Raw genomic sequence first — 27,695 nt, 5'->3', positions numbered from 1 at the left:
TCCTTCACCTTACATTTGATCTTCCAAATTGCATATGTCACATTTGTCCAGATTAAACTCCAATCTTATGGAACAACTACCTTGTCAAATGCCTTCCCATAGTCCATGTAGATAACATCCACTACTCTATACTCATCAATCCTTTTTGTCATCTCCTCAAAAAAGAAACTGAAATCAAGTTCGCCCTGCACAAAGTCATGCCAACTATTCCTAATACGCCTATATTTTTCCATATGCAAGTAAATCCTATCCAATAGACAATAGGTGCAGGAGTAGGCCATTTGGCTCTTCGAGCCAGCACCACCATTCAATGTGATCAAGGCTGATCATCCACAATCAGTACCTCGTTCCTGCCTTCTCCCCATATCCCCTGACTCCGCTATCTTTAAGAGCCCTATCTAGCTCCTATCTTTAAGAGCCCTTTAAGAGTAAAGTAAGGTTTACTTTAAGAGTAAAGCTAGCAATTATAGACCTGTTAGTTTGACTTCAGTGGTGGGCAAATTAATGGAAAAGATACTTAGAGATAATATATATAAGCATCTGGATAAACAGGGTCTGATTAGGAACAGTCAACATGGATTTGTGCCTGGAAGGTCATGTTTGACTAATCTTCTTGAATTTTTTGAAGAGGTTACTTAGGGAAATTGACGAGGGTAAAGCAGTGGATGTTGTCTATATGGACTTTAGTAAGGCCTTTGACAAGGTTCCTCATGGAAGGTTGGTTAAGAAGGTTAAACTGTTGGGTATAAATGCAGGAATAGCAAGATGGATTCAGCAGTGGCTGAATGGGAGAAGCCAGAGGGTAATGGTGGATGGCTGTTTGTCGGGTTGGAGGCAGGTGACTAGTGGGGTGCCTCAGGGATCTGTGTTGGGTCCTTTGTTGTTTGTCATGTACATCAATGATCTGGATGAAGGGGTGGTAAATTGGATTAGTAAGTATGCAGATGATACCAAGATAGGGGGTGTTGTGGATAATGAAGAGGATTTCCAAAGTCTACAGAGTGATTTAGGCCATTTGGAAAAATGGGCTGAAAGATGGCAGATGGAGTTTAATGCTGATAAATGTGAGGTGTTACACCTTGGCAGTACAAATCAAAATAGGACGTACATGATAAATGGTAGGGAATTGAAGAATACAGTTGAACAGAGGGATCTGGGAATAACCGTGCATAGTTCCTTGAAGGTGGAATCTCATATAGATAGGGTGGTAAAGAAAGCTTTTGGTATGCTAGCCTTTATAAATCAGAGCATTGAGTATAGAAGCTGGGATGTAATGTTAAAATTGTACAAGGCATTGGTGAGACCAAATCTGGAGTATGGTGTACAATTTTGGTCTCCCAATTATAGGAAGGATGTCAACAAAATAGAGAGAGTACAGAGGAGATTTACTAGAATGTTGCCTGGGTTTCAACAACTAAGTTACAGAGATAGGTTGAATAAGTTAGGTCTTTATTCTCTGGAGCGCAGAAGGTTAAGGGGGGACTTGATAGAGGTCTTTAAATTGATGAGAGGGATAGACAGAGTTGATGTGATCAAGCTTTTCCCTTTGAGAATAGGGAAGATTCAAACAAGAGGACATGACTTCAGAATTAAGGGACAGAAGTTTAGGGGTAACATGAGGGGGAACTTCTTTACTCGGAGAGTGGTAGCGGTGGGGAATGAGCTTCCAGTGGAAGTGGTGGCGGCAGGTTCGTTGGTATCATTTAAGAATAAATTGGATAGGCATATGGATGAGAAGGGAATGGAGGGTTATGGTATGAGTGCAGGCAGGTGGGACTAAGGGAAAAAAATTGTTCGGCGCGGAATTGTAGGGCCGAGATGGCCTGTTTCCGTGCTGTAATTGTTATATGGTTATATGGTTAACAAGCTAGAATCCATCCTGCCACTGACGCAAGGCTCAATGAACTATAATTTCTTGGATAATCCACACTGGACAATCATGATGCCACCTTAAACACAGGAACAACATTGGCTACTCTTCAGTCCTTCAGAGCCTTGGCTGTGGCTAGAAATAGGACATACTAAAGTACAGGGCAGAAACAGACCCTCGGGCCTATAATGTCTGTGCCAAATATGATACCTAGATAAAACACTCAACTGCCTGCACATAATCCATTCCCTGCATAACCATGTTCACATTAAAATCCTCTTAAATACCACTATCATATCTGTCTATGACAGTGTGTTCCAGGCATCTACCAAGCTCAGTATAAAAGGAGCCCCACTCACCTTCTGTTAACCTTGCCTCTCTCACCTTAAAGCTATGCCCGCTAATCTTTGACATTTCCAACCTGAGAAAAAGGTACTGATTACAATTTGCCTTTCATTACAATTTAGCAATTCCATGCCCTCCCACCACTCCCAGATCCCTGAGGTCCAGTCTTATTCTGATCCATAACTATCTTAAAACTGAAGGAGTTGTGATGGCTTTTTCCAAACTGCTCTCCCACTGAAACACAATCACTGGCCAGGCTAATTTCTCAATTCCTAATACAAGGTCCAGTATTGCGCCCCCCCCCCTCCCCACCCCCTCCCCCTCCCCTCCCGAAAGTAACTTGGCAGCATATTAAAAATATATGTAAATGTCCTGCATCTCATACTTGCACGTAGCATTACAGAAAGGTTCCTGTTGACTATCTTGCTCAGTGCATTTGAGTTAGAGATTTTTCCACCTGGCTTCTCGTGTGTCTGTTTGTAATGTAATAAAATTCTATTACACCAATGGCTCCAGAATGAGTGGCTCTTCAATACAACAATCGAAAATTAGGTGGTGATTCATGGTATTTCAAATTGCCGCTCAGCCAATAGACTTCACACTGACACTAAGAGTACCTGGCCAGTGTACCTCAACTTTGCACCAGGGTCAGCATCTCCATTCATATCAATCCGATCAGGAGTAAGTCATGATGACAGAAGTAAGTTTGGTTATGTGGTATCTTATTTTTGTTACATTGATGTTAATTAATTGCGAGTGGTTGAAACTATTTTAAATAAAGTTATTAATTAAATCTCTTTGAAATATTCGAAAAAGTATTTCATTATTAGAGAGATGTAAATTAAAGCAAAAAGATCTTTGATAGAAATGAAGTGGGAGAAAGAATACACGACTGCAGCTTTTTTTTTTTAAATTCAGAAGGTCTCATATTTGATCTCCATTAATCATTCATTGGAGAATCTGATTCAGAAGGATAAAGTTAGAGTAGAGTATGAAACATTTACCCTTAGCTGGGGTCTCTACAACTGGGGAGGGGGGCAGGGAGGGATGGCATAGGTTTAAGGGAAGGGTGAGGGTATTTAAAGGCATTTGAACATTTTTTTTCACCTGAAACAATGGCTGAGATTTTGAAAAAATAACTGAGGGGATTGTGGAGGGAGGTATCGTCTCTCTTAATACTTAGTACAGGTGCACAACCTTTTATCCGGAGTTCCGGAAACCGAAAAGCTCCGAAAACCGGACATTTTTTCCAGGATATCGTCTGCACACCAAAGCTCGCATTTGGCGCCAAACTTGACCCGAAACGACCCACGGTCAACCCAGGTCTGTACTACTGTAACGGCTGCCTCCTTCCCGGAGATGGGGAGACACTTAAACATCTGTAAATCATTGCTTAAATGTTAGTCAGTTAGTTTGGAGGGCTTTTATGTGAAGGGGGGGGGGGGGGGTGAAGGGGGAAACTTTAATTCTTGGTCCCCTACCTGGTCGGAGAGGCGGGGAGCGGGCAATGCCTTACCGGGTCGCCGTGCAGTAAGCTCCTGAGCGCTGTGGCCGCCGACTCCCAACATCGCGGAGCTGGGGCTGCGGGGCGTAACTCGGCCAGGACCAAGGGCACAGCGATGGTTGGGAAGACTCTAGGCCCGGCACCAACGCATACCACACCAAGGCTTGCGCGGAAAACGCAAATCCAAATCCGCGTGGGGCAACAGATCGAACAGCAGCGTACAAATCTTCTGCCACAGCCCCCGGATCCGCGATGTTGGGGTCGGCACCACCCCCAAGCCTCCGGAGCATTACCGCCCAACCCCAACTACCCGGTAAGGCATTGCCCGCTCCCCGCTGGTATCCCAGCGCTGTGGCCGCCGACTCCCAACATCTTCCATTTCCACAGAGTTTATCTGAAATTCCATGTTCCAATATCAAGTGCCACCCTCTCATCCAAGGAAATCACTTTCACCTCACGACTGGATATCAGATTTTGTCCTCTTTGGACAAAGCTATAATAGGCTCAGGAGATAAATAGTCTCAGCAAAATCCAAACTCAGTATAGATGAGCTGGTCACCGGTGATTTAGTACTGCTTGATGGAGCAAGTCATTGACAATGCTATCCATTTAATGTTGACTAATGGAGCTACGATTGACTGGATTAGATTCGTCCTGCAGTTCATGGACGTGATGGACCTGGGCTATTTTTTATATTATTGATTCCGTATCACTATTGTAAACTTACTGGAACATTTCAGTTCGAGATATGACTAGCGCTGAGTGCAAAACTTTTATATTTTCCACGCTCTCAGCCATTTATTGTTTTCATGAAGAGTGAATCTAATTAGTTTAAGACTGGTTTCTATGTCCACAGCAGAAAGCCAAGATTGATTGTCCATTCTGACTGTAAATGGTTAGAAATCTGTGTATTTTCCTTGGCTGTCTTGTGCTTGTCTCTACCATCATTGAGAATAGGACTGTATTAAAGCTTCCTCCTCCTTAGTTATCCATTTCTATACACAAATGGGCATAGGAGGACTGCAAAATCTTTGGTATCATCCATTAGTCATTGGATTGCTTAGGTCTGTGTAATACGTACTGCTTTAGCTATGCAGTTTGCCTATATTCCACTGTTGTAACTTTGTCCAGTTGGCGCCTAATGTTTTAATAGATGAAATGTCTAGCCACGTTAAATTGTGCAAGTGTCCATAAAAGAAAAACAGAACCACATAAGGAATTAAGAAATTGTCAAAAACTTTGTTGCAGATGGAAAAAAGAGAGGTAGAGAGATTTAAAGGCAGGGAAGCTGGAGCAAACTAGGCAACTAAAAGCACAGACACTAATTAAAAGAGCAGGCACTTTCATTATTTGCAGACTGACAGAGACTGCAGCAATGGAGAAGCAAAAACAAACATGGTGATTTGAAAACAAGGCATAAAAAAAATCAGCCAATGCCACACCTGGAGCTAACAGAGTCAGCAAGCATAGAGTGATGGCTCAAGATGACTAGGTTCAGGTTTGGGCAACAGAGCTTTAGGCAAGATCAAGCTAAATCGTCCTCCAGCATTAACACCAAGAGCTTTAGCAGACAAGCTGATGAAGTGCAGTTATTAATAAACTGGGTAGGTAAATGATCAGGTATGTGAAATGCTAATTTCCTATTCTCCACTAATTATGATTAGTCTTTCCCATGATAAATTCTCTCCTACACCAATATATTGCAGATACGGGAAATCTGAAATAAAAACTAAATGCTCTATATATTCAGAAAATCAGGTCATCTGAAGAAGGAGGTAACTTTGTTTCTTTCTATTGATGATAGCTTACTTGCCAAGTATTTCCAGCACATTTTCCTTTTAAATTTCCTTTAATAGTTGTGATGGCCATATCTTCAGTTATATTGAGAGGCTTCCTTGTGTCAAGCTTCCATTTTGTGGGTATATTGAGGTGGTAGTTGAGGCAGGTGCTATAAAAACATTTAATAGACATTTGGACAGATACATGAATAGGAAACGTTAGAGGGATATGGGCCAAACGTGGGCAAATGGGGCTGGTGTAGATGGAGCATCTTGGTTGGCATGGATAAGTTGATCGAGGGGCCTGTTTCTGTGCTATATGACTGACTCGATGATTAATGTCCAGTTAATTACAAATCTTTAATTTTTTGAAGATTAATTTGATGCTTGTAAATCTTTTAAACGGAAGTTTAACAATAATTTGAAAATCTGCAGTATAATACTACGGCAACAAAGTCTGTTAAATTCCAGCACCGATTAAGTAATTGAAGTCAATATTCCAAGATCTACAAACCTCATTGGAAACATCAACCACCAGGTTGTCATCACTCTTCTCCCCATCGCTATCCTAGAAAATATATAGAAATAATGTTTTATTTTATTTTTATATTTGATTAAATAATAGCAATGCTAGAGTCTGTAACAGCCAAATTGTTAATTATAGAAAGCTAACTAAGGGAAAAACTGGACCAAGCTTTGACAAGTGTAAGTAACTGGTATAAAATGGCCAGAAAGTGATATTTCTCAACACCAGGTACAGCCATATTCCTTGCTTTACTTTGTCGCATCCATCTTCTCCTTTCCACTGAGCTATGATCATGGCAATTTGCATACACAAAACAAAGTATGCATCTGAAAGTTTATACAATTACTGATTTCAAAAATCTGGAATAGTGGTGGAGAAGGAAATAACACGTTCACAAAACACATCTATATTTTCTTACTTAAATGTTGATACTAATGTTTATTCCAACAATAAAAGGACACATTTTCAGATAATCAAGATTAATGATCATCTATCTTTGGACCACGGTCTAATAGGGTTTAATTAGGAGCCCAGCTCCCAGCATATTAGCTTCGTGGAATGCAGCACAATGCTGAGTCAGCACAAGCAGCCTGATCTACTCGTCTTTTAGTTTTGACAACTGGTAAAGCTTCAATCAAAACTGTCACCATTATACAAAGATTCTGGTTTTAATACTAAAACAATATTCTTAAAATAATTAAGGGTTTTTTCAGCTAAATTAATTAAATTGGAAAAAAGCCCTAATTGCTATTCTCCTGGCAACTGATTATTTCCTTTCATTTGGCAAGGTCTCCTGTACTTGTGCCAGGTCTAACCTTTTGCAATCTCAGCAATCAGATTTCCCAGCCTGAGAGAAGGGAAGTCTGGAGAGAGTTGTGTGCCCCATTGAATGACGGGGTGCTGAGGCAGACGGCAGTACAGCTGGTAAGGCAGAAGATGCTGTTGCTGACACGTCATTGCCTGCATTGGATAGCAGAACCTCCACAAAGAAACAAAGGAAAGATTTTGCCTACAAGCTGGTACAAGAATGGAAGATCAGCCCCATTAGGTCAACGATGTAGAATTTCACAAAAAGCATCACTTTTTCAAAAGTTAATGGCAATCCTTTTAAAAGTATCTTTAAGGTAATCAAGGAGTCCATAGTCACATACAAGGGGAGAAAGAATAAATTACAGAATAATTTGCTTAATTACAATAAAACCAACATTTTATGAGGGCATTTCTATCATTTCAATCATTACTCACGTAACGTTTTGCTAAATCCTTATCATCTGTCTTCTGCTTCTTACTATCTGAGGAGTAGTCATTTGAACCTCTGTGCTTCTCAGCAGCTCTGAAACTAGCTGATGGAGACACTGAGGAACTCTGAAAAGGCAAACATCATATTATTTATTTTAATATTTTTCAATAATAGTCATTCATATCAATAAAAAAAAGAATGTGCTTTATTTACCTTTTTTCTATTTTATCTAAGCTGTATTAGTACTTTAGTTACATTTTATTGCAATATCCTATCCACTAACTACTATAAACACATCTACAGCAGCATTTCTGCCAATTTGATGGGATAGTACAACTGATAAAAAACCTGCATTTGTAGCTTTTCATGTTGCCCACAAACATATCAAAATAGTCATTTATATTACTGATGTGCATTAATGGAAAGAGTACAATCTCGCAATAAATGATAACATTTTCACCACTGAGAGTGTAATGATGCATTAAGTGTAACCATGTTAACTTTCATAATGTCATCCACAGCTTTTTTCTGTTAGGTTCTCCTCATCCAATACTGCTATCTTCACAGCTCTGTATTGGCTCCCAGTCTCTCAATATATTGAATTAAAAAAGTTTAAATTCCAAGTATTTTCACACCCTTTTTCCCCCACAATCTCTATTAGCCCTGCAACCCTTTCAAACCCATTGGCTTAGTTTGGATCTATCGCACACTGTGGGCAGGTCTTTTACACAAACTGATTCAAGCTCTGGATTTCAATTGGAACCCCATCAGAATTTCTTTTAGACTTGTCCCTTCATACAAGGCTCCGATATTTTCTTCAAAAATTGCTCTTTACCCAGAGCATAGAATTCAAACAGGTGGTACTGCGCGGTGCAAGCATAATGTTGATGTAGATGTACATCAAAATTAATTATTTCTTAATTAGATAGTTCCAGGATTCAAGTGCACCACTGGAAATTCAACCCAGCACTTCTAGCTGCAAATCAAATTTATACAAAAAATACATGTTTTGCATGAGAGAAACACAGAATGATGCAATTCCATTACCGTCACGTTAATATAGCATTGCCCATGAAATTGAGTCAAAATGTTCTGAGGTCCACCTACTGTCATATTTAGGCCACAGAAAATATCATATTTTAATAGGTTTTATTTGTTAATGGGTTCCTGGGGAACAACCTTTTCCACACAGTTGGGTAAACAGAATGAGTCGTCAGTGGTAATAGTTGAAACAGGACCAGTAAAACCATTTAAAAGTCATTTGGATGTACATGGATAGGAAAAGTTGAGGGATAGGGACCAAACACAGGAAAATGGGATGTGTAAACTTGATTAGATGGGGCTTCTTGGGTAGAATGGACAAGTTGGGCCAAAGGACCTGCTTCCGTGCTGTATGACCCTATGACTATATCATTCCACCCTACCATTTCTCCCCATCACTCTCTCTAAATCTTGTCTGTCTCTCAATCGACCCTTTACTTTTCAAGCGAATTCCTGGCTCCAATCTTCTTTCACCCCCTAATCCTATCCCAAATGAAATCATGCAAGTTACATCTTCAATATTTTTTTAAATGTGACAATTATAAGATTATGCAAGCTCGATGTTTCAATAAATAAATCTCTAGTCAAGAACTTTGACTGTTATCTTAACCTTTTGTTTTCATCCTATTTGCACCCTGGCTAATCTGCAATGCTGAATTATGCAATTATCTAATTATTCAATGCATGTTTATACTGTACTTGTTGAGAACAGTAAAAGCCACAACTGGATAGGTCAAAACAGTTTGTATAAACCCTTCCCCACAGGAACTGTTGCATTCTATGCCCTCTGCTTCAATAAACATAGAGGATCATTTAGTCATACAGAGTGCTTGTTTAGTGGTTTGCATTCTGTGAACCATGAATTAATAGCTTCCTGAATTTTTTCTGTGGGCTGGCTGCCTGCACTGAATAGCAATAGGCAACACAATGGTGGTTTCTTGCTACAAATGTAGAGAGCACAAAAACAGGTCAGGGTCAGAAGAAAAAAATGTGCTTTAATGGTTAGCATCGAAATAATGAATAATGCATTCATCACTTGAAATTAATTCAAAGTCTATTTTTGTATAATAACCTTCCATATTTAAAATTGACCAAATATAATTCACAAAAAACTGCACAAGCAACTTATGCATTTGTACTACTAGCATATCCAATCACGACTCAATATGCAAACTGAAGCAAATATTATTAAAATTGACACGAAAAAAATACATCGCAAGGTCAGAACTCTAAATCTGAACACTAATGTAGTGAATGTTAAAGTGACAGAATTTTCCTTTGTTTGTGAACCTGAAGAACACTGCCCATAGTGATTGTGATCTTTGTGCCATGGATTTCACTGAATATTGTAGGATGTTACTTCTGGATGGATGGCTGGCATTCAGTAACCATGAAACAATTACGGCAGAGCAGCTAATCAACTAGACATTCACAGGCAGTAAGAAAGAGAAAATGGGGAGGGATAGTGGAAAGGGGAAAGGAAGAGGGAAACATGTTCAGCTATTAAAAACAAATATGCTATAAAATCTTTGTTTTTAATCAAAGTATAGACTGTCAAATAAATTTGAGGGTGATAATTTACCTTTAGATGATAGCTATATTTGATTACAAATTAACTTTTTTCTTCATAATGCACATGGAATTACTTGGTCATTTGTTCAAGGATCACACTGCTAATTTCATTCTGCATTCAAACTCAATTCACATTTTTATTAAGTTTCACAGCAAAAATAGCTTAAATAAAAATTCCTTTCTTATTTTTTAAACCATATACAGAAAATAATTTATTTTAACCTATCTATTGCCTTGGATAGTCATTTTCAATATTACGACGGGTGGTCAAAATAAATCAAAAATGGGTTCATAGAAGCTATTTTACTCTCCTTGTGTTGTTCACACAGACAGATGACTCTTACTAATACCTAGATTCACAAGTAAATTTCAATGTTATTCCCTGGCTGGTAGAAATGTAGTTACTAAAGTCCATCTGAGAGCAGAGTTGGCTAACTCCCACAAACACAAAAAACGCTGCCTGGCTAAACCTCACCACTTTTCGATTCTGCCAAACACTTAGGGCATGGCCCAAGGGAATCCTGGAGTTCATCCCTCCTCATGCAATGTCAGAACCACAAGTTTGATTGGTCCAATCAGTGCCCAGAGAAGGATAAACTAAAAAGATTAAAAGACAGATGCTCACGCATTTCACATGGAGCATACCCTGTGGCCTGTTACTAGGCAACAAGAGACCACCAATGTGAATTGTATTGTTTTTATAAAATGCAGCACATGGTGGGGGAAAGGATATAATGGTGCAGCTTTTGCTGAACTTGTTTCTTCATCAATATAATGACATTTAATATACACATTCACTTACAAAAAATGCTGACTAATAATTAACTTCCCATAAGAATCACATTTTAGTTCTCCATTACAACTCTTCTATGGAAAAGAGCGTCCCTTTTAAAATGCAGACTACATTCTATTAATTGCGGCCTGAATAGCAAATACCATTTGCTTTGTATAATGTGTACACACAATGGTTAACCCAGAAGCAAAAATAAATTATCCCAGTTCTACTGGTGTGTACTGCCAAGTGGAATATTGCATTAGGAAAGCTGGCTGCAGTACAGAACACAAAACACATATCCTCAACAATATCAATAAACCTTTAATCATCTGGGCAGATATAACAGCTTCACCTTTCCTGCACTTACAACCTCGGCTTTCTCCTGTAATCCATGTAGAATCTGGCAGCCTCAGACCAGTCAGGGGAAACATCACAAATCTCAGAGGACTACAGTAGTTCAAGTGTTGATTTACAGAGGGCAGGCAGAATAGATCAATAGGAGAACAGACTCCATTCAAATTCACAGGAGAAAGAGAACATGCTGAGACAATAATTTCCTGGGAAAGCTAAAACCTAATGAGAATTAATTCTGTCCATTTCATTCAGCCAACCAACCCTTTTGTGAGCAACAGCTTCCTGACAGAAAGGAACCCAAGGCTTCTTAATAGGATTTCCATATGATTTCCAACACCTGCTAAAAGTTATTTGTTTATATTCAGAGAGCGCTACTTGATTCAGACATCTGCTTGTCGTGCAGATATATCTTAGGAAGCAATCTAGAAAGCAGTTTTGTTGCCATGGTAACATGGATTTTCATTCTGCCCTTTAATGCACGGTAAAGTACAACATATTCACTCTTGGATTGAAGAGAAAAAATTACTATCCGTAGAACTGCTGATCAGTTTCATTTTCTCTCTAAGATCTAACATACGGAACAGAACACTGTTTAATTATCATTGCCATGTTTCAAGTGACATTATTAAATTAGACAAATACATCACTGTAGTCTGTAGCTTGACACAAGTCACTAATATATTCACTTATTCTACTGACAACTCAGTTACAAGACATTCAGTTGTTCCAAACAATTAATGCACCCACACAGGCATAGCTAAATGTTTATGGCTATAATGTAAATGCCATTAGGATATAGTTTAAAACAAAGTCAATACCTTAGTACACTATTAAATACATTTGCATTATATAAAGGAACTATCAAGTATCCAATAATTGGCCATCCACAAATAATTATTTTTACTAAGAATATTTCAGTAATCAAGGGGAAGAAGTAACCTAAAGCCATTAACAGCATAAATCAAAGGCTGCAACAAATGCAAAAAATGATGAATAGCTTCCCACTGTTACGATTGCCCCATGATGTTAAATGCCAGGTGTCTATCATTTATCATCAATCAAGTAGTGAACATTCACAAAACTTCAGATTATAGTATTAAAAGGTTTTTGCTGTAGAAGAGACTGTATTTGATCCAGGGAAAAGCAAGCTATTAAAAAAAATGAAGACAGTTTCATTTGTTGTGGTTGCTGAAAATGATGTTAATAATGAATTTCAAGCATCCGACATATCTTTTCAAGTACTATCAACACTAAAATGCTACACTTTAATTTAACAGTATCATATAGCGTTAATGTTTTGGGTATCTCAGCCACCATCACAATCCATTTGATTTCTCCAAGGCGATGGTAAATAGTAACCACTGCAAGTGTAACTCCCGACACCACTTCAATTAAAATGTCGTGAGAATAGCGCCATTTAAGATAGCTACAAAGGTTTTGACTGTGTTATTGACATCATTACAACCAAAACTTGTCTATTGTTGCATTGCTCAACTCTATCCTTTGCATGAATTAAATGTAGTTGCTGATTTTATGTAGTAAGCATAACTATTGCTATTTATTTTGGAAATAACATTCCTGATAGCCGTCCATAACCTCAATTTTTTGCTGCCTCCAGAAATGTGTCTCCATGGTATGTCTGGTAAATGATGGCATGTTCAGAGTCACTGACGTGATTGAGAACAGATCTTGCATTAGTATCTTTAAAATATTAGATCCTCCAGTCCTCTCTAAACATGTTCATTATTCAACACCACTTCATAACCCTCCAACCCACTTCACTCATAAAAATGCACCACAATATAGCTAATACCTTCTAATATTCAATGGCATTACCATCATGAACCCTCCACCACAAATACCCTGGGGGTTACCAGTGAACAGAAACTGAACAAGAGTAGCCACATACTTAATGTGGCTACAAGAACGTCAAAGACTATGAATCCAGCAATTTTGTGGCAAGTAACTCAACTCCTAACTCCCCAAAGCCTGCTCACTATCCACGAGGTTCATGTCAGGGGTGTGGTAAAATAGTCTCCACTTGCCTGGATGAGCGCAGCTTCAACAACACTCAAGAAACTCAACGGCATATAGTTTATCTTCATAGTGCACTGCATCAAGGCAGCTGGAAATATCATCAAGGGTACCTGCCAATATCGCCGTTCCTCTTTCTCTCTTTTGGGAGAAGATACAGGAGTTTGAAAGTCTGTATATCCAGACTTAAGAACAACTTCTCAATAGCAATCAGACTCCTGAATCAATCACCCTTTCACACCAGCTTCCTGGAAGTGTGGTTACATACTCCACTTTATATGGTTATTCCAGTATTCCTGTTTAGGAATTTTATTTTACACTATTTCAAATTGCACTTCAACCTCTGCATCATTCTGTTGTTTCGGATTAATGGTTGTATTTATTATTGTTGTTCCTATCATTACACATACCCTTGAGATCCTTGTGAACAAGGAACCCTCGTGTATATAACAATAAACTAACATGAATCTGAATCTATCTAAGCCATCTGCTTGATCGGCACCCCATCTATAACCATTCACATGTTCCAACAATGATGTACAGTACCAGCAAATATACCATCTACAAGATGCATTGCAGCAGTTCACCTTAAGCAGCACTTTTCAAACCAACCACCTCTACCAGCTAGAAGGACAAGGGCAGCAAAAGCATGGGAAAACCACTGCCTAGAAGTTGACATCCAAGCCACATACCATCCTTACTTGTAACTATTACTGTTCCTTCACCATCACTGGGTCAAAATCCTGGAACTCCATCCCAAACCGCATTGTGGGTAAACCACACCCAAAGGACTGCAGTGGCTCAACACAATACAATACAATTTATTTGTCATTTGAACCCCATTGAGGTTCAAACGAAATGTTGTTTCTGCAGTCATACACACAAGAAAGAACCAAGACACAACACAATTTACACAAACATCCATCACAGCGCATCTCCTCCTCGCTGTGATGGAAGGCAAAGACTTATCTCTCCCCTGCACTTCCCATTCCCCTCCCGATGTCAGAGTCAAAGTCAAAGCCCCCGGCGGGCAATGGCAATTGTCCTCAAGGACAGCTCATCATCACCATCTCAAGGCCAATTGAGGATGCATAATTAAATGTTAGCTCAACCTGCTAAGCTCATCTTTCTTGAATGGACAATAAAAAAAACAAGACTGGAAAACATAGACAATAGGTGCAGGAGTAGGCCATTCGGCCCTTCGAGCCTGCACCGACATTCAATATGATCATGGCTGATCATCCAACTCAGTATCCTGTACCTGCCTTCTCTCCATACCCCCTGATCCCTTTAGCCACAAGGGCCACATCCAACTCCCTCTTAAATATAGCCAATGAACTGGCCTCAACTACCTTCTGTGGCAGAGAATTCCAGAGATTCACCACTCTCTGTGTGAAAAATGTTTTCCTCATCTCGGTCCTAAAAGATTTCCCCCTTATCCTTAAACTGTGACCCCTTGTTCTGGACTTCCCCTACATCGGGAACAATCTTCCTGCATCTAGCCTGTCCAACCCCTTAAGAATTTTGTAAGTTTCTATAAGATCCCCCCTCAATCTTCTAAATTCTAGCGAGTATAAGCCGAGTCTATCCAGTCTTTCTTCATATGAAAGTCCTGACATCCCAGGAATCAGTCTGGTGAACCTTCTCTGTACTCCCTCTATGGCAAGATGTTTTGTGTAGGTACAATACATAAATCATCACAAAAGCAAACAAAAAAAATAGCCATGGTCTCTCATTATTCTGTCCTGTGAAAAGAACGAATGCAATTACATGGAATGTAAAATCAAGAATGGCTCACTGTAATCCTGCCCAAAAGCCACAAGTAAAATAGAGCTTAATAACTGAATAACATTTCCTCTATAATTCGTCTATCCTGCATAAGAAAATATTGTCCTGGAATGGGTTAGAAAAAAAGTCTTTGTTTTAAATAAAATTAATCAAATGATCTGTAGTACACAAAAATATACATGTTCATAATATATCCTACACTAATTGTTACCAACATCTCCTTTACACATTAATGACTTTCAAGCGAGCCATAAAAATTTCAGGCATCATTAATTTAGATTTGCACTGGAATTTTCTTTGACAGCCAGCCAAAAATTGCTTATTATTTAGAACACTAGTAATGCCTGTTTGCACGTTAGTAGAGGAGAAAAGGGGGAAAAATGCAAAAGGCAATTTATGTCATGCTCATTACCTGTTAAAGAGCATTATTCTGCATGAATAAATTATATTATACAAGGACACAGCGTACAGCTGTTGGGAATTGTCACATTCTGGTAGTTAGACATCAGCATTAGTCACATGATGCAAAAATCATAAAATATCTCTCCTTCACAGAATAGGTTAAGATATGATCAATCAATAAAATAGGCGACTAAATGTTACTTTGTGTATTGCTGAAAACATTTAGGAAATTAGCAAGCTAGTGTATCTTGAAATGCTGGCAGCAAGTTTTTCATCCAAAAATAAATCATTGTGACATGTCTTTAAACCTTTGATACTAAAAATATTTTCTTTTTGGCCACAACACAATTTTGTTCCCTATCACAGCAAAAATTATCCTAGTTTGTTTCCCACCCACTGCAACCCATTTGTTAACCAGAGTATGCTCAAATATTATTTAACCAATTGACTTATTTCCTTAAAAACAGCATGCTTTGGCATTTGTGGCAAGGTCCTCATGCAAAATCATGGCACATTTAAGCAAAGGCACTGGACATAGAACGTTGATGTTACTGAGCCTGCAACACATAACTAACATCAGTGCTTGAGTGGTTGCATGCCACTAGCTGAATGTACCTCAATCATAGCTGGTGAAGACCTGCTGCAGGTTAGTTAGAGGGTCCTCCCATACCATGCCATTATCAACGTCCGGCAGTGAGATGGTGCTTGCAATGTTCACAGATGACTGATATTGCCCATCATCCAGCTCTAGCAGAGATAGTCCTGAAGACAAGGCTGCTTGTCCAGTATGCTAATTTCTGATGGTCCATTGTCTCATTGTCTATTGGTCAGTCTAGATAAGGAGCTACCCAAAATGGCTTCATCATTAAATCAGTAGATGGGTATGGAGTCATACAACAAATGTTACACTTCTCAGCCCAACATAGGACTTCTATATGTTCATGTATAGAAAGCCTGGAAAATGTAATTGTGCAGCACACCTTGCTGTTTGGACTGTCACTCACACAAAGTCTTGTAGAAAAGTACGAAATTAATCCAAACCAAGAACAGACCAAGTGCTTCATTGCTTTTAAATTAAAATCACTAAAGAGCTATAGTTGGGGTATTAGTTTAGATTAGAGATACAGTGTGGTAATAGGCCCTTCGGAGAGACCAGGGTGAGACTGGTCTTTGATTATGCTGGTGGCCTTGCAGAAACATCATGAAGTGTAGATGGAGTCAATGGAAGGGAGGTTGGTTTGTGTACTGATCTGGGCTGCGTTCACAATTTTCTGCAATTTCTTGCCATCTTGGATGGAGCTGTTCCCAAACCATGCATGATGCATTCAGATAATATGCTTTCTACGGCATATCTGTAGAAGTTGGTGAGAATTGGTGGGACAGGCCGCAGTCCCTAATACTTCTAAGAAAGTAGAAGCATTGGTGTGCTTTCTTGCCCATTGCTGCAATATTGCTGGTCCAGGACAAGTTGCTGGTGATATTTACTCATAGGAACATGAAGCATACATCCATCTCTACTTCAGCACCTACTTCAGCACCAACATGTGAACTGCTTCGCTTCCTAAATTAAATAACAATCTCCTTTGTCTCACTGACATTGAGGGAAAAGTCATTGGCTTGGCATCAGATGACAAGGTACTCAAACTACTTCTTGTATTCTGTCTCATCATTATTTGATATCTGGCCCACTACAGTGGTGTCATTTCAGGAGTAAAGAAGGGGGCTGAGAATGCCCTTGCATGGGCACCAGTGTTGAGGATTATTGTAGAGGACTTTTTAGTCAACTATCCTCACTAATTAGGGTCTGTTGGTCAAGAGGTCGAGGATTCAGTTGCAGAGGTGAGAGCTGACTCAAAGTTCCATGAGATTGGATGGGATAATGGTTTTGAAAGCTGAGCTGTGGTCTATGAATAGAAGTCTGACGTAGGTGTCTCTTTTATCCAGGTGTTCCAGGGATGAGTGTAGGGCCAATAAGATGGCATCAGCCATGGACCTGTTGTGGCGGTAGGTCAACTGCAGTGAGTCAAGGATGTAATGTGTTCCATAACCAGCCTCTCATAGCACTTTAAGGAACTTTGGCATATCATCAAAGACTTACCAATTTCTATAAAGCACCGTTGAAAGCAGATTGTCGGGATGCATCACAACTTGGTTTGGCAATGGTCTGGGCTCTTAACAGACAGCAAGAAATCGCATAGACTTGTGGATGTAGGCCAGTCCACAACACAAACCAGCCTCCCCCCACTCGGGCTCGATCTACACTTCACGATGCATCGGAAAGCCAGCTAATGTAATCAAGGACCATTTGATCGAGGTCATTCCCTCTTCTCCCCTCTCCTGTCAGCAGAAGATGCAAACCACCAGATTCAAAAACAGATTCTTCCCCATTGTCATCAAACTACTGAACAGACATCTCATAAGCTAAGGGTGTAGCCCAATCTCCCAGCCGACCTTATTTTTTAACTGCAGTGAGAAATTATATCAGTGGAAGCAAGAAAATTCCCAACCTCTGTAAATTATTGATGCATGGCATGACCCATCAGATATTTTTCCACTTTGTACATGGGAAGCAATCCACAGATAGCACGCCGACATGATGCAAGTGCATTCGTAACCTAGGCTGATCCAGGTCACACAATGCCAAAAGTCTTGAAATTCAAAACTTTAATGTGTAAATCGACAACACATCAATTGGAATAGCTTTATTCCATCTGGAGCAGCCAATATCACCTCAATGTTAGTTGTCTCACAAGGAATTGCCCACTTTCTACCAAAGACTTAGTCACATTTTTAGCGCCAAAGTAACCAGTAATTGCAAGCAAGGACGGATATATATTTCTGCAGTTACCACACTGTGTGATTCAGAAGTGATGACAAAAGTGCCACTAGCAGAACAAACACAACATATTTTGGCTGCATTATTAAACGTTGGCCTGTCCACCTGTCAAAGTGAATGTAAAACATGACCATATCTTGCAGCTGGGCATGGAGTTTTCCAATGCATTACAATATTTTCCCTTCACCCATCAGATCCAATAAAGTAGGCTAACTAGTTATTTCACTCAGCTGCAGTTCATGAAACATTACTTTGTACGAGCTAACTATTACATTTACTTATATAATAATAGTTCCTTCATCACAAAATGAAATGATTCAATGCACTGTGATTTTCTGAAGAAAGTATAAAAGGTGATCTGTAATTGTGAGCATCTTATTTCTTTTGTGACACTGGCACATTCAAATGTCAAATCTCATGTTCAACTACTTCTGGGGTCAAATACCCAAACAAGGGTGGCACAGTGCTGGAGGTAATAGAATAGCAACTGAAACCTGACCTTGGGTGCTGTCTGGGTGGAATATGAACATTAAGTGATCATGTGGGTTTCCTTCAGGTGTTCCAGTTTCCTCCCAAATCTCTGACTTGTTCATTGGTAGTTTAATTGCAGACTGTTAAATTGCCCCCAGTGTGTAATTGAGTGGTAGAATCCAAAGAGAGTTGATGAGAATGTGGGAGAATAGGAGAAATTGGATTAATGCAGAATTAGTGTTAATAGGTGATTGATTGTCAGTGCTGATGGGACAAACTGTGCTGTGTCTCTACGGCCCTTTACAAAATGTAAATTAGTTCGAAAAACAATGATTTTATAAAAAGTTTTTTGCAGGTTAACACACACACCAAAATTTTTTTTTATCAGGTATACAGCAGCTATTGAGTATTGACCCCACCAATAGATCAAAGCACAAGCATTCAACTTCCAGACTGACGGGTTTTCCTGATTTCCAAGGTCAGTCATCAAAAATATGTATTTATTTTTCATTAACCCGCTAACATGGGCTAGCAGTATGCTGGTAGGCTAAAAATGAAAAGTCAAGTATTCCGAGATAATGGGTTTCCCATCAATTTCCCATTGGATCCTCAGCTCTAAAACAAAACCATGTTTAGACACAGATCTAAAGTTATCGGTGGCAATGTGACAACAAAGGCATTTCTGTACCACAGCAATATCAGAAGATACATGGGACTATAAATGAAAATCAAAATGACAAAAAACAAGAAAATTGACAAAAGATCCAATTTGTATTCCCTTGTAAAAAAAATTGTTGAAACCTACCTTTACTGAGTCTCTGTCTGTTCTCGTGGGAAGCCACATCATTAAATAAATGAACGAGGTTGCAATCAATAGAGCAAGGAAAAATGGGAAATGGGGAAAGGGGTAGGAGGGAAAAACAAGCACCTGTTATCATGATTGTCAGGTTATCCAATCACCAGATGTGTCGTTTCCTAGTAAAGTACATTTTCACATCCTATATTAACACATCTACAGCAGAGGATTTATATTCTGAATTTACATCGGGTGACATCTGCATTCTGTCCTACCCTGTCTCCCAGGTCTAACCCCAAGATATTACTTTTAGTTGGAGAAAAATATATATTATTCTGATGGGGCAGATAGGGAGATACAGTTGTCGAGTCAAGGGTAGTTGTATTTTTGCACAATTGTATATTCTCCATCAGTTCTTGGTTTAACCAAATCTCTCGAAACTTAAGTAAGGGTAAAACCTCGAACTGGATGACACATTAAATTTGTAATGTTCAAAGTTGAAGAACAAATTAACTACTTTGTTAATTGATCCATCGGGATCCCACTTTCAAGTATGAAGTAGGAAATTATTTCACTGATAAAGAGTAGAATGTTCCATGTAGTGATAAGTATGATCATTTCCTTTTCACTAATCCTCTTAATGAAGTCATCTGAATTTAGTATCGGACTATGTAGAAAGATTGACTAATCAATTCAATGAATCAACAGAATAATTTGGTCTGCAAAATATTATACCTTTCACTTGATATTTTATAACTATTTTATAATTTTCTTTCTTACTTTTTGTGATAATTTATAACAGATAATTTCCCCAACCTGCGGATTAATGAAGAAAGCACTTGACTCGATTCATAACTTTATGTTGTAGTTGATCAAGCAGTCTGCAAAATAATATTTTTCCTTGATGGAAAATCATCGCTCTTTATATTGATTGCGAGGTGTCAGTAAGAATGAACATACTCATCTTTCAAGGAGCATATAATCACAGAACAAAGAGCAGGGATAAGTGAAGGAGGGTCAGTTCACTAATGGCAGACTAGATTCAAGTGTCACTTTAGGGACCCAATTAGCTTCACCACTGACAACCCTCACCATCAAAGTCCTAAAAAATCCACTTTCAATCAGAAAGTTGATGCTTTACCAGTAATGTGGTTCTTTACATTACTGCTATATTTATAATCATTCACTTCAAACCAGAAGCAAAAAAATAATGTAAATTGGTCAATGGTTGGATAGGAAATATAAAGTTGCTGGTTATAAGATTGCAGTTTATTTCCTACATTTGTAAAACAAGGTTACAAAGTAAAGGAATCGTTCAGTTATCTATTTTCTATCATTTCCAAATATGTTTTAGGAAAGACAATGATGTCTGACTTCATTTATAACACTGCTTCTCATTTTATCCAGGATACAGATTGTCTAAGCTAAACGATTTGAAATGTTTTATTGTTTGATAATTCAAAGTGGGTGAATTGATATCTATTTGTCTTCTTGTGCTTTTAAGAATTCAGACTTAGCAAGGTAAGGTTGGTAATAAAGTATTACGTTGAATGGCTCTCAAGTTGGGATAGTTTGGGAGTTGCTGTTCAAACTGCATTGGTGGAAATATATTATCCAGCCTCTCCCACACAAAAAATAACATAAATTTCCTACTTCATCAAATGTTTATTTTCAACATGATGCAAAATTTAAGAATAACTTAAACGTACTAGTTTTAATATCACAAATTACACAGGAGAAATGGGAAAGTAGGAAGGTAAAGAATCACTATTGCAATTAGGAATTTCAAAACTAATATTGATGGTTTTTCAATTATGAGTATTATCAGATACAAAACTAACGCAACTTATCAGTGAAGATACAGATTAGCATTAATTCAATTGAATAATGAAAGGGACGTGAAAATTTATAGCATATTCCTATTACCGTTATTAAAAACAGTTACTAACACCAGGTTGAAGAAGGGTCCTGACCCAAAACGTCAATTGTCCATTCCCTCCACTGATGCTGCCTGACCCACTGAATTCCTCCACCAATTTGATTTTTGATTAACACCAGGTTCCCATTTTATAATTACTGTCTACATCTCAGATTTCAAACATTGTTTACCTCTTTGATGGTCTGTTTCATGGTGCTTTTTCTCATTTTTCATAGCATTCGATAATGCCAATAGTCCTGCACTGCTTCCAACAGATGGGATTCCTGGAAGCTGGAGTCCTAATGGGTGCGGAGTGAGGGGTACTGGAAGTGCATGGCCGTGGGATAAGTGTTGGGCTTGTAGTTGCTGCTGCTGCTGTGGAAAAATTAACTTGTATGAACATAATGTGTGAAACAAAATTAGAAAATGTACATAAAATCACGAGAACACATTGAGAAATACAGTATTGCAAAAATAAAAAGCACAATTATCTTTCACGTTTTCCCTCCCCCAATTTAATAATTTATTAAAAATCTAGGCTCTGATATTCAGGAAAAGATGAAGAAGGTGATGGCAGAGAAATTAGGAAGTCTTACTAAATTTAAGAAAATAACATTATTGAAATTGTTCTTTTTTAGCCATGTTCCTCTCAGCATTTAGTCCAGTTAACAGGATGGTTTGCACCAGAAGCTTAGTGCTATGACGAGGTCACTATTCTCTGCAACCACTGTGGTAGAATGCAGAGATCTGGGATTGGTGGGAGTAAGAGGTGTAAAGGAAAAAAGCAGGATTCATTTGATTATAAGCAAGAAATTGGTTCATGGTTACCATCGCAGTGAGATAGGGTGTGATGGGGAGGTGGAAAGGTAGGGCAATCAAAGAAGAGGAAACGGGATAGAGATTGTGATAGTAAGGAAATCAGCAATTAGTTGGTCAAATCAAAGAAAACATGGGGCAGAGCACTTATGTATCTCAAGAAATTGTGTATCTCAAGTCCACCAGATGCACTATAAAAGTCACTTCCTGAGCCAGCAGTACACCAAATTGTGTGTTCTAGGAGACCTAAATACCAACTTTATTTAATTGCCCCCCGATTATACAGTGAATCTATTGATTTGACTATGTTAGTGTCTTACCCCTTTAAAAGACTAACCTACATAGCAAATAACCTCTCCAATCATTAACATCAAGGCCCAAGTGGATACGCAAGTATTTATATGACTGCTGCATGTTGTTTATAGCAATAAAAGAGAGTTTCACAATTCATCTGCCATTTTAAATAGTTCATCATTATTTTTTAAAGTACAATTGAAGCTAAAGGAAACCGAGTGTTAATTTGGTATAGAAATGAAAACTACATTTGCAATTGTTTAAAAGAAGCCTGGATATTCACTTTCCCAGCACTCCATTTTCAATTTTTTTCAACGCAAATGTTGAATTATTTCGCATCTTGAGCTAAATCACACAGCTTGCTGGTGTATCTATTTGGATTTGTAATTCAGGAAACTAGTTTTGAATAATACTTTAGCTTAAAAAGTGCAAAGAAAATATGATAGAAAATTAACAATGTAACATAATAAAAAATCCAGAAACAATTAGAGCATAATACAACACATTAACCAGGAACAATGTAACTACTTCAATGGCACACTGAATAGTACTTAAATGCTAAGAAATGTAAGCTACTCCAAATGAAACAGCATTTTACTGTAAGCAACTACATTAAGATGCTTACAAAAATAGGCCTTCTGCCCCTCCACAAATAGCAAATCAGCTGAAAAGAATTGACAATGAGAAAACACCACCTCAGCCCTCAGAGTGTCCTTAGCAGTACTTCAACAAATTACTAAAATAATCTGATGTAGCAGAGATTCAGCTCCTTAGGCTTGCTCAATGATATTGAAGTAATTGTATACTCTGTGCACGTTTGGTGATGCTCGAATAAAAAGCTAGAGGCCTGCCCTTGTCCTCTTTGCAAGTCTGCAAGTTTATGTTGTGACAGGTTTATTTGAATGGGACTATGATGCATGCACCAGCAGCTCCACTGACAAGAGTTTAAGTCTGTTTTACCAGTACACTGGAACACATAGAAAAGCCCTCAAGAGGTTAGAATGTGAGTGTTTGACCTCAGCTAGAGCTGCATGAAGCTTTGTGCTGTACTAACCATTGCTGGGTAGATGGTTTGCTACTGTTGACAGGTGGAAGGAGCAAGGAGAATAATGCAATTTAGTCTGTGCATTGTGGAATATACCATTCTCAAAAATAAACACAAAGTATCAAAAAGATTAGAATTCTCTCAATTACCATATAACCATATAACAATTACAGCACGGAAACAGGCCATCTCGGCCCTACAAGTCCGTGCCGAACAATTATTTTCCCCTCGTCCCATCTGCCTGCACTCAGACCATAACCCTCCATTCCTTTCTCATCCATATACCTATCCAATTTATTTTTAAATTATAAAATCGAACCTGCCTCCACCACTTCCACTGGAAGCTCATTCCACACAGCTACCACTCTCTGAGTAAAGAAGTTCCCCCTCATGTTACCCCTAAACTTCTGTCCCTTCATTCTGAAGTCATGTCCTCTTGTTTGAATCTTCCCTACTCTCAATGGGAAAAGCTTGTCCACGTCAACTCTGTCTATCCCTCTCAACATTTTAAAGACCTCTATCAAGTCCCCCCTTAACCTTCTGCGCTCCAGAGAATAAAGACCTAACTTATTCAACCTTTCTCTGTAACTTAGTTGCTGAAACCCAGGCAACATTCTAGTAAATCTCCTCTGTACTCTCTCTATTTTGTTGACATCCTTCCTATAACTGGGCGACCAAAATTGTACACCATACTCCAGAATTGGTCTCACCAATGCCTTGTACAATTTTAACATTCCAACCCAACTTCTATACTCAATGCTCTGATTTATAAAAATGGCTAGCATACCAAAAGCTTTCTTTACCACCCCATCTATATGAGATTCCACCTTCAGGGAACTATGCACAGTTATTCCTAGATCCCTCTGTTCAACTGCATTCCTCAATTCGCTACCATTTACCATGTACGTCCTATTTTGATTTGTCCTGCCAAGATGTAGCACCTCACACTTATCAGCATTAAACTCCATCTGCCATCTTTCAGCCCATTCTTCCAAATGGCCTAAATCTCTCTGTAGACTTTGGAAATCTACTTCATTATCCACAACACCACCTATCTTAGTATCATCTGCATACTTACTAATCCAATTTACCACACCTTCATCCAGATCATTGATGTACATGACAAACAACAGTGGACCCAACACAGATCCCTGAGGCACCCCACTAGTCACCTGCCTCCAACCTGACAAACAGCCATCCACCATTACTCTCTGGTGTCTCCCATTCAGCCACTGTTGAATCCATCTTGCTACTCCTGCATTTATACCCAACAATTGAACCTTCTTAACCAACCTTCCATGAGGAACCTTGTCAAAGGCCTTACTAAAGTCCATGTAGACAACATCCACTGCTTTACCCTCATCAATTTCCCTAGTAACCCCTTCAAAAAAATTCCAGAAGATTAGTCAAACATGACCTTCCAGACACAAATCCATATTGACTGTTCCTAATCAGACCCTATTTATCCAGATGCTTATATATATTATCTCTAAGTATCTTTTCCATTAATTTGCCCACTACTGAAGTCAAATTAACAGGTCTATAATTGCTAAGTTTACTCTTAGAACCCTTTTTAAACAATGGAACAACATGCGCAGTACGCCAATCCTCGGGCACTATTCCTGTTTCTAATGACATTTGAAATATTTCTGTCATAGCCCCTGCTATTTCTACACTAACTTCCCCTGAATGTCCTAGGGAATATCCTGTCAGGACCTGGAGACTTATCCACTTTTATATTTTTCAAAAGTGTCAGTACCTCTTTTTCTTTGAATCTCATAGTATCCATAGCTACTCTACTCGTTTCCCTTACCTCACATAATTCAATATCCTTCTCCTTGGTGAATACCGAAGAAAAGAAATTGTTCAATATCTCCCCCATCTCTTTTGGCTCTGCAGATAGCTGTCCACTCTGTCTCTCTAATGGACCAATTTTATCCCTCGTTATCCTTTTGCTATTAATATAGCTGTAGAAACCCTTTGGATTTACTTTCACCTTACTTGCCAAAGCAACCTCATATCTTCTATTAGCTTTTCTAATTTCTTTCTTAAGATTCTTTTTACATTCCTTATACTCCTCAAGCACCTCATTTACTCCATGCTGCCTATAATTATTGTAGATCTCTCTCTTTTTCCGAACCAAGTGTCCAATTTCCCTTGAAAACCAGGGCTCTTTCCAATTTTTACTATTTCCTTTCAACCGAACAGGAACATAAAGATTCTGTACTCTTAAAATTTCCCCTTTAAATGTCCTCCATTTCTCTTCTACATCCTTCCCATAAAACAAAATTCATTTAAAATAATATTTTACTTTAATTAGATCCAATTAAAAATCGATTTTCAATATTAGTTTTCAATGATCTGTAACTATTTACTGTAATTGAATATACAACTATTTATTTCATGACAACAAATTGCTGTGATTAATTATCTAATAAAGTACATGAATACGTTGTAAAGTATTCAAAACTAAGCTGAAGGAATATGATTTTATTTGCAGGCAGTTGGGGGGAAAGATAAACAAGCACCAGCAAAACAGATATCAGACCGCAGGAAGTTCAAATGCGAGAGCTGCATTAATGTGAATGCTTTACATGAATCTTCTGAGGTTCAGCATTCAAGTCCTAACAGAACAATCTAACTTTCTATGAAGCTAACCAATAATGGATTTTTGAGTTGAGAAATAATTGCATTTTGAAGCAGCAGAAATCAAGTTCCTTTTTCCGTTATGGTTCGTACAAAGAGTTACATGAAACATTTTAAAGCAAATGATATTTAGGTCCAATAGTCAGCATGAAATGTGTTAAAACTGCCTCTCTGAATATGACAACTCGGTACTCCATTCCACCACCCTGTCCTGCTGAGTTTCTCCAGCATTGTTGTGTCTATCTTTGGTTTAAACCAGCATCTGCAGTTCCTTCCTCCACACTGAATATTTGATTACCTTTCTGAAACAACTGGAATTTTTTCAGTTAGTTTCCCCTATAGAGACTTCAGCTCATGTGCAATATAAATGATGGCCAAAAGACTACTTTACATTCATTCTCCTAGTTTTAGCCAAATAATAGATGGATAAAACACTACCTATTCATTCCCATCAGCAAATGCTTCAAACGACTCTTACAGTGTCTTGAGTAATCTCATGTCACACTAACATGATGGGAGATGGCCTCCTGGCAAAAGACCTTTGTGTGAGACCTTTGTGTGAGATGATCTCACACAAAGGTCTTTTGCCAGGAGGCAACCTCCCATCATATCAGTGTGACCCAGCCTAGTGCAGTGTAACATATCAGTTCGGAAGTATACAATACAATTATACAATACAATACAATTCAATTTATTGTCATTTGGACCCCGTGAGGTCCAAACGAAATGCCGTTTCTGCAGCCATACATTACAACAAGTCACAGGAGCAGAAATAGACCATTCGGCTTATCAAGTCTAGTCTAGTCTAGTTTAGTTTAGAGATACAGCGTCGAAACATGTCCTTCGGCCCACCGAGTCCGCATCAAACAGCGATCCCCGCACATTAACACTATCCTACACACACTAGGGACAATTTACAATTATACCAAGCCAGTAAACCTACAAACCTGTACGTCTTTGGCGTGTGGGAGGAAACCGAAGATCTCGGAGTAAACCCATGTAGTCACGGGGTGAATGTACAAACTCCATACAGACAGCACACTTAGTCGGGATCGAACCTGGGTTTCCGGCGCTGCAAGCTCTACCGCTGCGCCACCGTACCACCACTACTCTGCCTTTCAATCATGGCTGATCTATCTTTCCCTCTCAACCCCTTTCTCCTGTGTTCTCCTCATAACCCCTGACACCACATTTCTTAAGCAAGTGATCAGCTCCACAAATTGTGTACGCAACGATTTGGATCTCACAGGCTGTCAATGAAATCAATGATGTCACAAACATTCAAAAACACCAAACAACATTTTTTTTTAAATATTAAAACTGAAAATAACTCAGCACACTGAACACCAATTAAATGCATTTAGAAAAGATAATTAATTCAAGGAACAAGGCTTACTGAATAACGCTCCCATTACCCCATAGCTCTTTTTTCTGACTGATTTCAATGGGCCTTTTGTACATGCAGGCACCAGCGCAGTGAGCAGATGTTCTAGCCTGAGAACTGCCCCATTGGATTCCATGATGAATCCAATGGTGCACTGCAGGCCTTGCAGCAGCAACACAAAAGATGCCATCACAGGCTCAAGCCCACACCATCCCTGGTTTACAGGACATCCATGTAAAAACACAGACAAGCACAATTGA

General features: G+C 38.8%; 1 protein-coding gene across 15 annotated transcripts in view; it reads right to left on the bottom strand.

Moving 5' to 3' along the window:
* The window catches only part of LOC116970921 (transducin-like enhancer protein 4), a 119,849-nt gene that overhangs the window by 23,056 nt on the left and 69,098 nt on the right, over positions 1 to 27,695 (bottom strand). For 7 of the 15 annotated variants that reach the window (XM_033017595.1, XM_033017599.1, XM_033017597.1 and 4 more), the window contains 4 exons: positions 21,442 to 21,625; positions 19,342 to 19,358; positions 7,269 to 7,388; positions 6,012 to 6,065 (listed from right to left, as the gene is read on the bottom strand). In XM_033017595.1, the coding sequence (XP_032873486.1) occupies positions 6,012 to 6,065; positions 7,269 to 7,388; positions 19,342 to 19,358; positions 21,442 to 21,625 (375 nt within the window). Of the gene's footprint in view, positions 1 to 6,011; positions 6,066 to 7,268; positions 7,389 to 19,341; positions 19,359 to 21,441; positions 21,641 to 27,695 lie in introns of all 15 variants that reach the window. The other 8 variants (XM_033017596.1, XM_033017601.1, XM_033017598.1 and 5 more) reach the window with 2 other exon arrangements.

The sequence above is a fragment of the Amblyraja radiata genome, chromosome 3 (genome assembly GCF_010909765.2).
Source record: "Amblyraja radiata isolate CabotCenter1 chromosome 3, sAmbRad1.1.pri, whole genome shotgun sequence".
Lineage (NCBI taxonomy): Eukaryota > Metazoa > Chordata > Chondrichthyes > Rajiformes > Rajidae > Amblyraja > Amblyraja radiata.
Note: the sequence above shows the minus strand (reverse complement) of the source record. Positions and strands in the feature narration are given on the sequence as shown.